At 37.8% G+C, this 14018-nt stretch overlaps 1 protein-coding gene across 1 annotated transcript in view; it reads left to right on the plus strand.

Moving 5' to 3' along the window:
- LOC128029240 (cadherin-7-like) overlaps window positions 1-13449 on the plus strand; it is a 52155-nt gene extending 38706 nt beyond the window's left edge. The window contains exons 10-12 of the mRNA XM_052616888.1: window positions 839-956; window positions 1099-1350; window positions 11594-13449. Of these exons, the coding sequence (XP_052472848.1) occupies window positions 839-956; window positions 1099-1350; window positions 11594-12102 (879 nt within the window). The 3' untranslated portion in view covers window positions 12103-13449. The remainder of the gene's footprint in view (window positions 1-838; window positions 957-1098; window positions 1351-11593) is intronic.
- The last annotated feature ends 569 nt before the right edge of the window (window positions 13450-14018 follow it).

Consider the following 14018-nt stretch of genomic DNA (forward strand, 5'->3'; position numbering starts at 1 on the left):
AGGAGAATCTTCTTAGCGTACCACCTGATGGGCCACCCTGATATTCATCACTAAAATGCAGCACTTTGCCCAGCTTTGGGAGTTTCAGTCCTGATTTAAACCGGGATGTGCCCTCTGCTTTGCTAAATCCCTGGATACCATATGAGCGTAGTCTCACTCAGATAGCTCACTGGCTTGGTCTATCCTCCTGATGTTGGTTTCAGAATGATTTAAACTTGAGAATAGGTTTTTTATTACTTTTTTTTCTCCCAGATTCACCACCTTGAATTCGGCTGATGGTTGACTTTTTTTCTGTGTTTTAACAAATGCTTATAAAAAAATTGGTTGTTGTGGATGGTAAACATATTTGCAAATAATCTAGACCTATTCTGTAGTATCTAAATAATTTAATTAAATGAAATCTATTAGTTCATTTGATTGATTCACTTTGATTATAGGAACAAAAGCAGTAACACTCAATTGCTTGAAGAATTTGTGAATATGTTAGTACAGTGTATGTTCAATCATATATTAATTTAATTTAATAATCATAATTAATTGACTTATTCAGTGCTTTAGCCTGCCACAATAATGCAATGTCTTAAATAATCTGCCCTTAGGTGATTTTCTGGTCATTTCAATTATTGTTTACCAATTAATAAACATATCAAGTAACTAATTTATCAAATAACTAATTCCATTTATGAAATATTCAGGTTTACCTATAATCTCAAACATGTATTTATTATAGCAACACTGCAGTGTTTTGAGCGAGAGATTTGTTGATTATTTAGTCTGGAGTGAGGCAATAACAGTATTCATCTTCTTGTTCTTTACTTCCTCTTCGACACTGTCTTAGGTCATTGAAACCATAAGTGCCGTGGATAGAGATGAACCACCCAGCGGGCATCGCTTCGTCTTCTCCCTGACTGCAGAGACAGCTGGGAACATGAACTTCACCCTCCGAGACAATAAAGGTATGTGATTTCATTAAGATAGTCTATGGTGTATCCTCTAAACTCTTCTTATTCCTAATAAGACCAAAAAAACTTCATTTTACTCATCTAAGTCATTAATTTTTTTTCACTTTTCACATGATATATCTCTTTCTCTCTGCAGATAATACCGCTTCTATTCTAACTAAGAGGGGTGGTTTTCAGAGGAGGGAGCAGGCTATGTATCGACTGCCGGTGTTGATAGTGGACAGCGGGACCCCTGCTCTCAGCAGCACTAACACGCTGTCTATTCGAGTGTGTGACTGCGACCCTGATGGGACGCCCCAGTCATGTGGCACAGAGGCCTTCATGTTGTCAGCTGGACTTAGCACTGGAGCTCTCGTTGCCATCCTGGCCTGCATCATCACTTTACTTGGTAGGAGATACATTTAACCCTCCTGAACACATAGAGCAATGGTTAAAAGGATAGTTTATGTTAAACTGTCATCATTTATTCACCCTCATGTCATTCCAAACCTGTATGGATTTCTTTCTTCTGCTGAGCACAAAATAAGATATTTTGAAGAATGTATAGGTAGCCAAACAGTTGATAGTAGCCGTTGACTTCCATATTATAGAAAGAAAAAAAACTATGGAAATCAGTGACTCTAGTATCAATGGTTTGTTTACTCGTGTTTTCAGTGTGCTCATGTGTTCCACAGAAGAAAAACCTTAATACAGGTTTGGATGAAGTAAATGATGACAGACATCTTTTAATCATACTGTCTGAATTAACAAAGTGCTGCATTCCTTTGTTTACTTGCGAAACATTTCCTCTGTCTGCCATACATGTGAAAAAAAAAAAGGTTAGTCCTGCCTCAAACTCATGCCATTGGTTGAACAAGTGTTGCTTTGTCCGGCTGGTCAGGATGATCAAATCATTAAACAAATAGCTTTTTTATTTTTTTATTTATTTTTTTATGAAACAGCATTTAGCTTTTATAATGTGAATATTCAGCATGAAAGGATGTAGGGTGAGAGTTGATGTATTCATCAGGGTTTGATTTAACTGATATAGAAGAAAATCGTTTCAGAGTCTGAAAAAGTTACATTTTGACAAATGTATTTATTATATAAAAATATATATATTTATTATGTATGTATAAATACATATATATATATATATATATATATATATATATATATATATATATATATATATATATATATATATATATATATATATATATATATATATTTAAATACCCTACTTGAAATGTTTGGGTTCAGTCCATTAAGAAAGAATATATACATACTGTATATATAAGATTTCTACAAGCATTATATTGATCAGAAGTAATCAGTTTCAAATAAATGCTGATTTCTTTCATTAAAAAATGACCCTAAACCTTTGAACAGTAGTGTATTTTTATTTATTTATTTATGGATTTATTTTTTAAATAATGTGAAAAATCATGCACATTTGGACCAGGGACATTTATTAATAAAGCATATAGGGTTGATTTTGATTTCATGTTGTCTTTAGGACAAAGCTAGTGCTTTCTGGATGCAGCTTCCAATCAAAGGATATGTGTCCATTTATTGTTATTGTTTAACAAAAACATTTGTTAAGAGCTTTATTGCATTTCCACCTCCCCCGTACTGACATTTAGCACACAGACGGGCTGCCATTACTTTAGAAGTGCTGGCACAACAGCTCCAACAGTTGGGACGTGGTGTGCGCCGAGAGGTCTGCTTGGCCGCAATTGACTTGTTTACCCTCTCCAGGGAGGCTGCTGGTCTGTATGATTACTTATTATTTGGAGCCTTATTAGCTGATTGTTTGATGACTGACCTCTACCCTGTATGTACCATTCACTTGGACTGATTGGTTGACTGACGTGTCTTTGTGTTGATTTGTTGACCTGAAGACTGCACAGAGGGAGTGAATGCAGTCCTGATGGTTTGATTGATTTCTTGATTATACCATCGATAGGTTGTCTCTCTGCCTGTGCTGGCGGTGTGGAGATCTGTCCGTGGACACAACCACAAGTCTATTTGCTGACAAATAGTCTTTAAAAAAGGGTGCTGTTATTGTGACAAGACGGTAATTTGTGTGTGCACACAAAACTTGAACTGAGCCGCAGTAATTTCCATTGTTTGATTCCACTCTTGATTCCACTTTTTCCAGAGTGCACAGATGACAAATAAGTAACAAAGGAAGCTCTGTCTACTTCCTTGGTGGCATTACAAGAATAAACTAGTTTATGAGGTGCCGTATAGGCCAAAATTATTGAAAAGCCTCTTACAAACACTAATAAAAAAAATAAAAAAATAAAAAACATTGATAAACCTCATTCATATGCATAACTGAAATACCTCTTGCATACTATAGTGAAAACATTGATCAACCTTAGTGAAATTCATTCATAAGCATAAGTGAAATACGTAAATATTTCAGTAGATGATGAGAGCTAATTTCACTTGAAATGGAAGCTGTGTCAATACTTCCATTTAATTTGCCGTTTATCTCACAAACTCAAAGATAGTGATATTTTAACACCTCAGTCGCTTAGGAGTCATTCTTGTCTACACCTGCTCCAGTGTTGAAACAATAGAGGACTGATGACAGCTCATTCAGGACGGGTCTAAGGTAAGACGCCAGTCCAGTCTGTGCTGAAACGCTACTGTCAATCAAACTATTGTAGGAGGGTCCTCTCTGTGTGATGTCACAAAAGAGATCAGCTCAATTTGAGAAAGGGGTAAAGATTAAAGTAGATAAGAAAAAAAAAACCCTGGGTGGATTTTTATCATTATAGGCTGGTTGTGTACACACACATGTGCCAAAACACATTTCAGTTCAAACAACTTGTAAAAGTGCATGTAGCATCCGATGTCCCCTTTAATGATTTACAATACTTAGTCCTCTTAGAATTAAAAATGTTTTATGGATTAATTCATCAAGGCATTAGGTACATTATACATTTAAAGACTATACTATAGAATATAATGGGGAAAAAAAGAGTAAAAGGTACTGATCATTTTCTGCCAGGATATTATCCATTAATTTTTCACTGCGGAAATGTGGAAAATAACCTAATTACTAAAGAGTAGTAGGCCTATCCATGGATTTTGGCAAATTGTAATTTGTTTAACCACAGTGTTACTACAAATATGGCTAAGGTTAGTGTACCATGGTTAATTTTAATACGTTTTCCATTAACCCTAAAACACAACACAATGCAAAATTAAAAATACCGCCATATACAGTACAGTACACTGTATTAATGAAATTGCAGAGTGAAAGTTAAATAAGCAAACACTGACCGTTGCCTGGTCTTTAATTGCTAGAGGGGGAAAAAATCCCTTATATAACCTTTATTTAACAATGGGATTCAAATTTAAAATGGTAACTGCTGAATAGAAATTGAAAACAAGTAGCCTACAAAATTAAACACTTGTTGGATGTGCTAAACAATGTTGGACATGCTCCTCAAGAGGACTACAGTAGCCTATTATTAAAGTATCTGCTGCAAGCAGTTCTTCAAAATACAACTCTGCTGTTTATGTAGAAGAAAGATAATAAGCCAATGTAATAATAAATGAATACTGATTTGCGTTATGTTAAATGCAGGGAAAATCACCAATTTCTGTGAAGTATTATGAAGAGATGCTGATGTCCGTGTTGTCAGTTCGGTGGCGCTAGCAAACACGTCCTCCCCGTGCAGTCGACTGTCGAGTCAGTCTCAGAGCCGCGCCGATGACAGGTCACAACGGACCATGCTCTGTAGCATCCCGCTGTTTTCTCCCACTTTTGGAATTGTACTTGACAACTGTAAAATGTTGTTTATATTACTAATAACTTCAGACAACTTAACGGCTAAGCGCCATTGAAGGGTTAAATTAAATGGAGTGTTGACACAGCTTCCGTTTCAAGTGAAATTAGCTCTCATCATCTACTGAAACCTTTACTTATTTCAGTTATGTACATGAATGAAATTCACTAAGGTTGATCAATGTTTTCACTAGTCAATGGAAGAGGTTGATCAGTTATGCGTATGAATGAATTTCACTAAGGTAAATCAGTGTTTTTCATTTCATTAGTGTTTGTAAGAGGCCTTTCAGAAATGCATATGAATGAATTTTTACTAAGGTTTATCAATGTTTTTCGTTTCACTAGTGTTTGTAAGAGGCTTTTCAATAATTATGGACTATGCGGCCCCTCATACTAGTTCATTTATTTCTCTATAGAGACTTTACAACTAGATGGTTGATCTGAAATAATACACTACAGTGAATCCAAGTGCAATATATTTCAATTTCACATTCCTTTAGAACTCTGCTGTTCTCACACATGACTTGGAGCACCATATATAACATCACTTCAAAAAAAAAAAAAAAAAAAAAAAACTCCAGTAAAAAAAAAATGGGGGGGGGGGGGAGCAAAACGGCATGAGACATTAAGACTTGATTTCAGTTTTTTTTTTTTTTTTATGTATACCCCATTGGCAAGTAACTTGTTCATGTTTTTATTAAGCAAGACAAACAACTTGATAAAGGGGTTAAAAATAAATGTATGCTGCCATTTAATATCTTACACAGATTTGCTTTGTTATTAGTACATTTTATCTTTTTGAAGGACGTTTTAGATGTTTTTACTCAACAACAGTGTTTTTGCGTTGATTCTTGCGTTGTTGCCCTTCCTCAGGTTCAACAGGAACCTGTGAGAAATGTCATCTACTCTAAACAGCACAGCTTATGACCCACAGTGGCATACTCCATCCTCATGTTGATTGATCGTTGTCTTTAAGCATTTTTCATCTGAATCTGAGCTCAACTAGCAGCTGTAAATGATGTCAAATAGTCTGTGGTTTGCCGTCTCGTGTGAATGTAGGCTTCTTCATTGCCGCCACCCCTACACCCGTCTCCTCCCAAACTACACAAGTTGGATTAGACCACTGCGCTGCCTGATCTGAGCAACTCAGTTATTTTTGGCAAAGAGAGTCCGGCCCCAGGGGCTCGAGACTGCTCACTCATGGTTGAAAGGAGGAGGAAAAAAGGAGGATGGCTTCAGAGGAGGAGAGCTGCAGAGGGAAAAAGAATCGTCTTTTTCAGCTTTTATCTTATTTAGGAGTAATGAATCAACAAGCTTTTTGCCTGCCATTGCTTTAGCTATCAAAGCAGCGAACTAAAACCATGCCAGGGAATGAATGATATACAAGGACATGTCAGCTGTTTCCTTTTTTTTCTTTTTTTTTCTTCTCTTTTTGTCTAATCACCCAGAAATGAAAATGCTGACATTATTTACTCAGCTTCATTTTATTTCAACTTGTATTTCTATTTTTTTCTTTCTTTCGTTGAACACAAAAGATGTTTAAGAGTATGTTAATGCTGCTCATTTCCATAAACAGCACACTTTTAAAAATTAAGGTTCTTATAGTTGGCATGCATGGAACCTTTCCATTGAACGAAATACTTTTTATGGGTGGAGAAAACTTTTAGAATCTTTTAGAATCTTTAGAATTTCTTTAGAATTGTAATGTTCTTCACACTAAGAAAAAACATTTTTGTTCACTTAAAAAAAAGAAAAGAAAAAGAAAAATCTGTCCACTGAAAGTGGATGGTGACTAGAGGACATCAAGCTCCCGAAAGCACACAAATCATCATAAAAATGGTCCACGACTTATTCAATATATATTCAAAGGCTTCTGAAGCTGTTGTGTGTGAAAATAGTCATTATCCACTGAAAATCAACCTTGACAGTTGGTCACCATTCACTTCCATTAAAAGGAATAGAGCACTTTCTTTTCTGGTATAAATAATTCTTCTAAAACTTAAAAAAAAAAAAAGTTTAGAACAACATGGGGCGAGTTGATGGTGACAGATTTTCATATGAACTCTCTATTGCTTGCTTGCCTAGTGCTATTACAACATCTCAGTTGCGCTGTCAAGCCCAAACATAAAATACTTGATATAAAGTAAGTGGAGTTCAAAAGAAGGGATTCGACCGAACTGCTGCGCTAAACACATTGCTATTTATCAGTGTTTGTATAAAATAATCTAAAGGATTTCAGGAGCGCGTATAACGTGATGACAGCCGCTGCGTGACTAGTTGTTCTGAGGAAAACCCTGTGCTCATTATTTCAGTCTTAGGTGGAGGAACACAGAGAGTTTAGGTAAGCCTGAGGCACTCTGATGCATTGATGTCCACGGGTCACCCTCGCAACAGTGACATCACCTTTTCAATCCCTGCTCGACCAATCGCAGGGCATTTTGTCTTCCAGGCCCGTTTCTCCTATAGCCTCTGACAGTGCAGTGGATGGTAGTCAGTAATACTTATGAGGGCCCTTAAGGCGATGTAGTGTGCTCTTACATCACCCAAAATAAATCATATTTTATTTTGCAGGTAATGTTGCCACTGTGAAAACACAGGGACCGACAGGTGTCATAAAGCACAACACCTTGTGTTGGGCAGCGGGATAAATGTCAACAGCCAGATAGATCCGCATATCGCCAGTATATCTTGATTGGTCTTCACTGCCCTGGGCTATTGGCAGTTGTTGAGATATGTGAAGGGAGCAAGAGAAAGAGAGGAAGGGAGGGAAAGAGACAATGAAGGGCAGAGCATAATCTAGTAGTCGCTGCCTCATTTTTAAGAGGTCGATGAGAACGAGGCCCCCGCAAAATATCCCACTTGTTGTTTAATTGATTCTGGATGACGGATTGTTTTCTCAATCCAATTACTGCAAATTGGGGATAATGTTAAATTGATCTGCTGCTCCCGTTGAACATCCATCTTGTGTCAAAACTGTAGAGAGGGTAAATCAAGCCTTAAAGTGGATGCAGTTTGTAACAGTTAAAAGACTTAAGTCTGCATTAGATCCATATAACTCCTTGTAATCACATGACAGTGGCTTAAAAAACTCAAACCTTGCATCAGGAAAAAAAAAATCTTTCCCTTAGGGATACTACAGCTCATCACTGGAGCAGTGCACTTAAAGAGACTTCTCCGTTTCTTATTTACCCTAAAAAGTTCTGAGTAGTGCCCCGAGGGTACATATTACTACTCAAATGTACTAATATGCACCTTTTAGGAGTAAATAGAGTTTTTTGAATAAAACAAGGCTTCGCACAAAATCTGATTTCAGCAAAATATGAAGTATTTGTTTTAAACCGAGTTGCTAAAGAAAAATGAACGGTTTTTCATGTTGCAAAAGTGCTTTGTTTTTGCCCTAGAAAATATTCAAAACACAACTGTATAAATATGATATGCATGTGTACATTATTAATGGATAGTTCACCCAAAAATGCCATTTGCCATTAGTTACTCACTGTCGTGTTGTTCCAAACCCCTATGACACCCGCAATATATTTTAGTATAATGCTGCTCTTTTTGTATATTAAAGTTTTTGAATGTGTTATTTAAAGCATTCAGAATAATATATAAAAAATATATCAAATATAGTGCAAAATTGAAGTACCAAGTATATTACCCAGTAATAAAAGTCATTTCATGTTTTATTTTCTGTTACACCCTAGAAATCACACTCAAAGCAACCTGAGCTGCTTTACAGAAAGGTATGATCACATTCAGGATTTCTAAGAAAAGATTCCCAGATCCAGAAAAATACCAGCAATTTCATACATAATTTAATCCATATGTACATAATAACTGAACTCAGTACAAACTTCAGTACAAACTCTTTGTCCAATATGTTTTCAAGGTTGTCTCCTTTACTATTGTTATACCATACAGAGAAGTTTCTGTATTTAGTACAGCATGCACTATTAAATATGGATGTTCTTTATTGGCATTTATGGTTCTGTGAAGAACTTTTAAAATACATGCAATTTTACTTTAGTAAGGCTAAAGGCTGTCAAGCTTCAAAAAGTGAAAAAAAAAAATTCTATACACGTTCTATACAAAAGCTTGAAGTGAGGAGAATACTGAAATGTATGTATTTATTTATTTATTTTTAATTTATAGAAAACCTTGCCTTGAAGCCATGGTCACCCTTCACGTACATTGATTGTATGGCAAAAACCAGCTTGGACATTCTGCTTTAAATATCCTTGTGTGTTCCACAGAAAAAGAAAACCGGGGGGTTTTTAGAAAGACAAGAGGTTGAGTAAACAACGACAGATTTGTCTTTTTTTTTTTCTATTCCGCTATCTTCAGTTGTATAGTAGTTTCTTTGTTTTCACCATTAACCCTAGTGTAAGAATGTTGCTCTTGAATTTAAGGCCGGTATTGGCTTTGCTTTTGTTTATATCATTCCCGGTGTGTATGTGTACTGTGATTATGACTGTACACGGGCAGCCGTTGCCTCGCCAGCCCACTCGCGCAGCTTGTCTGCCCCTGCAAAATGACACTAGGCCTGAGGATGAAGTATGAGACTTTGGCATCGTATTTCACACTCGCTGTGGCAGGCCTGAAGGATGGATCATTAGACGTTTGCCTCCCTTTTCCCTCCACTCTATCTTTCTCTCTCTCACTTCAGCCTGCTCCCACTTACACCTCCTCTTTCTCTCTCCCTACTTTTTTTGCTCCCTTCCCTCCCCCTCAAGCTTGGTATTGGCAGCCAAATACACATATGCGCTATCTACACTGAGAGAGAGAGAGATAGACTCCCGTGGGAGGACTGTGTTGTGGCTGCACTGTAAGATCCCTCGCATTCATGGTCTGAGAGCGGCAACATGGATGATTGGTTTTTGCATTCCACACACCACAAAAAATGGATTTATTTCCCTTTTTTTGTGCATGTGTCTTATGTTAGTTATTTCTCGCTATGCACTCTTTTTGTGTTGACAGAATTTCTCCATCTCTTTCATGCCATCTTTCTCCGTGCATTTGATCCCCGGTTTGAATCGCAGAGACACACGCCTTTTGTGTGATGGTGTAGCCTTGCCTCTTGTTGATAGTTTTGATGTGCCTGTATACGGGGGTCTGTGCTTTCAGGGAAGGGTGATATTTTCCGACTGATTTACACGTACAGTAGGCATATGCCACATTCATTAAAAGGATTTAATGCTGGCCTTTTTCAGAATAAGCAGCTTGTGTCTGAGTGGGTAGGAAGCAAGTGGTTGTTAAAGCCCCATATTTACAGCACACATCCTGCTCTAAATCTCGCTCTTCGTGCATCTATGTGTTCCTCTCTGTCTGTTTGCTTATGTTCACACATGACAGAGCACAGAGAGAGAAGAAAAAAGTGCTAGCATGCGCTTAAATCTCAGCCACACGTGTGTTTTTGTGCGCGGATAAGGGTCTGTACGCTTAATAACCGTTGTAAACAAATATGCAGGATAAGATAAGATCCTTTAACACCTCCTGCTCCCAGGAGCACCTCCCATGATGAAACACCTCTTGTCAGCAGTGTTATTAAAATCACTACTACCCAGTCTGATGAACTTATTGATAAAACTAATGTACCAGATCTGCTCTAATTGAACTGTAGAGATAATTCAGCTTATCTTTCATTTTGTAGCTTAAAGTGTCAGGCCTTGAGGCAGAATTGGTCTATAGAGTGGAAAACAATGAGAAAGTGATATTTTGGTCCAGTGTCATAAATATCGTTGAGATACAGTCATGGTCGAATGCTATCTGATTCTACACCTTTTATGTCTTCGCTTATCTTGAATGGAGGGTAAATGGACTGCTTGAAAGGGTGTGTGTGTGGGTGTGTGTGTGTGTGTTTTAAAGCTTTGGTGCCTCTAAATCTTTCCTGGTCCCTGATATTTCATGGAATTGTTGTTTACGGTGACAAGGACATGAATCTGTAATGAAGCAATTTATTAAACATTCTACTCCCATATAAAAGGGGTTTGTTGTTCGCATTGTTAGCAAATTGTTAAACCGTAATGACTATTTGCTTGAGGTGTAAACAGCACTGTGTAGCTATTTGCTCCCCAATAGTCTGGTGGAAACTAACTACCAATAAATGCACTTTTAGAGAAGTGGCCTTGAATTTTTCTTCTTTTTCTTTTTTGAAATGGCATTTTGAAGCAAAACTTAAATTGTATTTTCTTGTAGAAGTAATAAACAAATTCAGACAGTAACGATGTATATATAAATTAACTATAATAGTAATAATAAAAACAAATTATGTATACTATTAGTAAATATGCTATAGCCAGTAAACAACATGCATATTATTATATTACACAGTTACAACATTATAAACCATATAATATCATGATTTACACACACACACACTATTTTACTATAAATACTATTATAAAAAGAGTATACAGTAAATAATATGTATTATTATGTCATCATATGGTTAAAAAAATGTTTCTTGACAGATTTGTCGTTGCCACTTTCTGCTCAGAAAAGGCTGCATTTTTTATTTATTTTTATTAAAAAAACAGTAATATTATGAAATATTATTATAATATTATAAAATAAAATACATTTATGATTTGTATGTATACAAACCTTTCCTAACATTCTAAATGTGTTTAATATCACTATTGATCAGTTTAATGCATCCCTTTTTATTCAAAGTATTGATTTTCTTTAACAACAACAACAACAACAAAAGTCTCAAACAAAAAATGTTTGAACAATAGTGTATACAATGTGTATTGCCTCTGTAATGCTAACATATGATGTCGCTGGCGGTCGCTCTGGTTTGCTTATACTACTAACGTGTGATTCTTTTGGCTTTGATTTGCAGTGCTGGTGCTGCTGATTGTGACAATGAGGAGGAGGAAGAAGGAACCTCTGATCTTGGACGAAGACCGGGATGTGCGGGAGAACATTGTGCGCTACGATGACGAAGGCGGAGGTGAAGAAGACACAGAGGCCTTCGACATGGTGGCTTTGCGAAATCTCAATGCGGTGAGAGACGGCAAAGCCCGCCGAGACGTCACCCCGGAGGTGCCCACCCTTTATTGCTCCCGCCCTCCCCCTTACAAAATCACCCCAGACAACGGGATCTTCCGGGAGTTTATATGGGACCGCCTGAAGGACGCCGATGTGGATCCTTCTGCTCCTCCCTATGACTCCCTGCAGACATACGCTTTTGAGGGCAGTGGCTCAGTGGCTGAATCCCTTAGTTCCCTAGACTCCCTGAGCACAGACTCGGAGCAGAACTATGACTATCTTAGTGACTGGGGACCTCGCTTCAGGAAGCTAGCCGACCTGTACGGCCATGGCGACAGCAGCAATATATTCTCCTCCTAGCCGGGACTAAACTTCCTGCCAAGGTCTGCTCAATCAAGGGCATAATGGAAATGAACAATGATCAAGAGAATACCACTGACTCATTGATGCTTGACAGAAGGGGGGAGCAAAGAAATGGTAACATTCAATGCACAGGGGGAAGTTATATCTGCAGAGAGCAGCAGTTTTGATAACGAATAGACGGTGGAGATTCAAGTCTGAAGCACTTCTATTTAAATTGCAGTTAGTTGCCAAGTCTGGACTTGGGGTGTGGTTGCAAGCGCCCAAAGAGCGATCTTCAGGCCCAAGAGAATAATAGGCAGTGGACGGCAGGGCCATGTGGGCTGGTCCAGGAATACCAATCGTTTCAAAGAGAAATCTGAAGTGCTCTCCCCATGGTTATAAATGAGAACAGTGTCATCCAGCTAGCCATGCTGCAGTGATGCTCGAAAGATCAATGTTTCTGTTCTATCAGATGTTTCTATGACTCATAGGCTCTTGGAAAAAAAAAAGTCAATATAAATTCAGCAAACGAGTACACTGATATCTTTTCCAAATGCATTGCCTTGCGAGGGACTGCAGCTGTTGCTTTGTAAAAAGAAAAAAAAAGAAAAAAAATTCCTTTATGCATTGCTTAACGTTTGTTATCAGGCCTTAGTTCCGTGGCAAAATTTGGGTCGAGGTGCATCGCCATCACCCCTTCTGAAGTACCCCGCAGTTCCACCGACCAAAATACAAGTCAAACTCATAGTGAATAGATTTTGATGTATCAAGCAGGACAGGTTTAATCACTAAAAAAGTATATTACTTGCCTTTCAGTTGAGGCTGTCAACCCGAGTTATTTTGAGACTTTATTTTGTATTTTTTTTTGAGAGATCCCTTATGACAGCGAGCGTTTGAAGGGGAGTCTTTTGTATTAAACCTATTCCTTTCTTCGAAAACCTCAGTCTCAGCGGAGAAACTCAAAGCGCCAAAATGTTTTTGTAGTGCTTTACGCTGTCCCATGTACAGGTTTTTCTTTTTTTTTTTTTCTGCAGTGGTTCTTGCTGAATATCTTGTGAGCGCTGTTTGTTTTAAAGCAGGCCTGTTGTCAGTTTGAGTCTGAGTTGCAAACTGTAAGAGAAAAAAGAATGTAAAGACATTACCCTAAACAATATCTGGCGACGTGTGAAATGGTGTATAACATACGGACAACACAGACCTTACTACTACTACTACAGTATATTCAATGTTTAGCTGTTGTCCGACAGGTTATGATCATGATTTTGAAGTGTATCGATATGAAATGACAGTAACACATGCTCAATCCTAAAGCTGGGAAGACATTTTGTACAGATTTTTGTAATAAAGCACATTAATTGCAGCAAACGTTGTGGCCATTTCCTCATGACTGCTTCCATTCATTTGGACTGCCAGATGGTGGTGCATATTTTGATGTGGAGACCCTACTACTAAAGTGGCTGCTTTTGTTTGTGGAACAGGGTTGTTTGCACACAGACATGGTGTGTAATCAAGACTAGCCGAGAGAGCCAATGGAGCCTTGAGTTTGATGAATGACACAAGGCTTGTCAGAGCATTTAAAAGGCCTTTGCTAAATTAGCCTCCAAGAGAGGAGATTGATGATTCAGTTAGTGAATGCAAACATGCATCCAGATATAAGACTGCGCATCTAAGAGCGGGTGCGCTACAACACGGTCGGACGTGAAGCTTAGGCTATAAATTGTCTTGCATGGGCTAGTTAGATCCCTGCAATGAGTGTGTTTAAACTGAGTCTAGTCTCTCTGTTGGACTCTTACACAGCTTGACGTGTTAAGATGGCAGTTTTTCCACGAACGCCTGTTGCAGCCCGGCCTGCGCTATGGCAGTGTGAGATAGCTGTGATCTTTTCTGAGTCATGAAACATGCTCCATTTTGGTTTCTTCCCCTACAAATTCTGG

Source organism: Carassius gibelio, chromosome A2 (assembly GCF_023724105.1).
Source record: "Carassius gibelio isolate Cgi1373 ecotype wild population from Czech Republic chromosome A2, carGib1.2-hapl.c, whole genome shotgun sequence".
NCBI lineage: Eukaryota > Metazoa > Chordata > Actinopteri > Cypriniformes > Cyprinidae > Carassius > Carassius gibelio.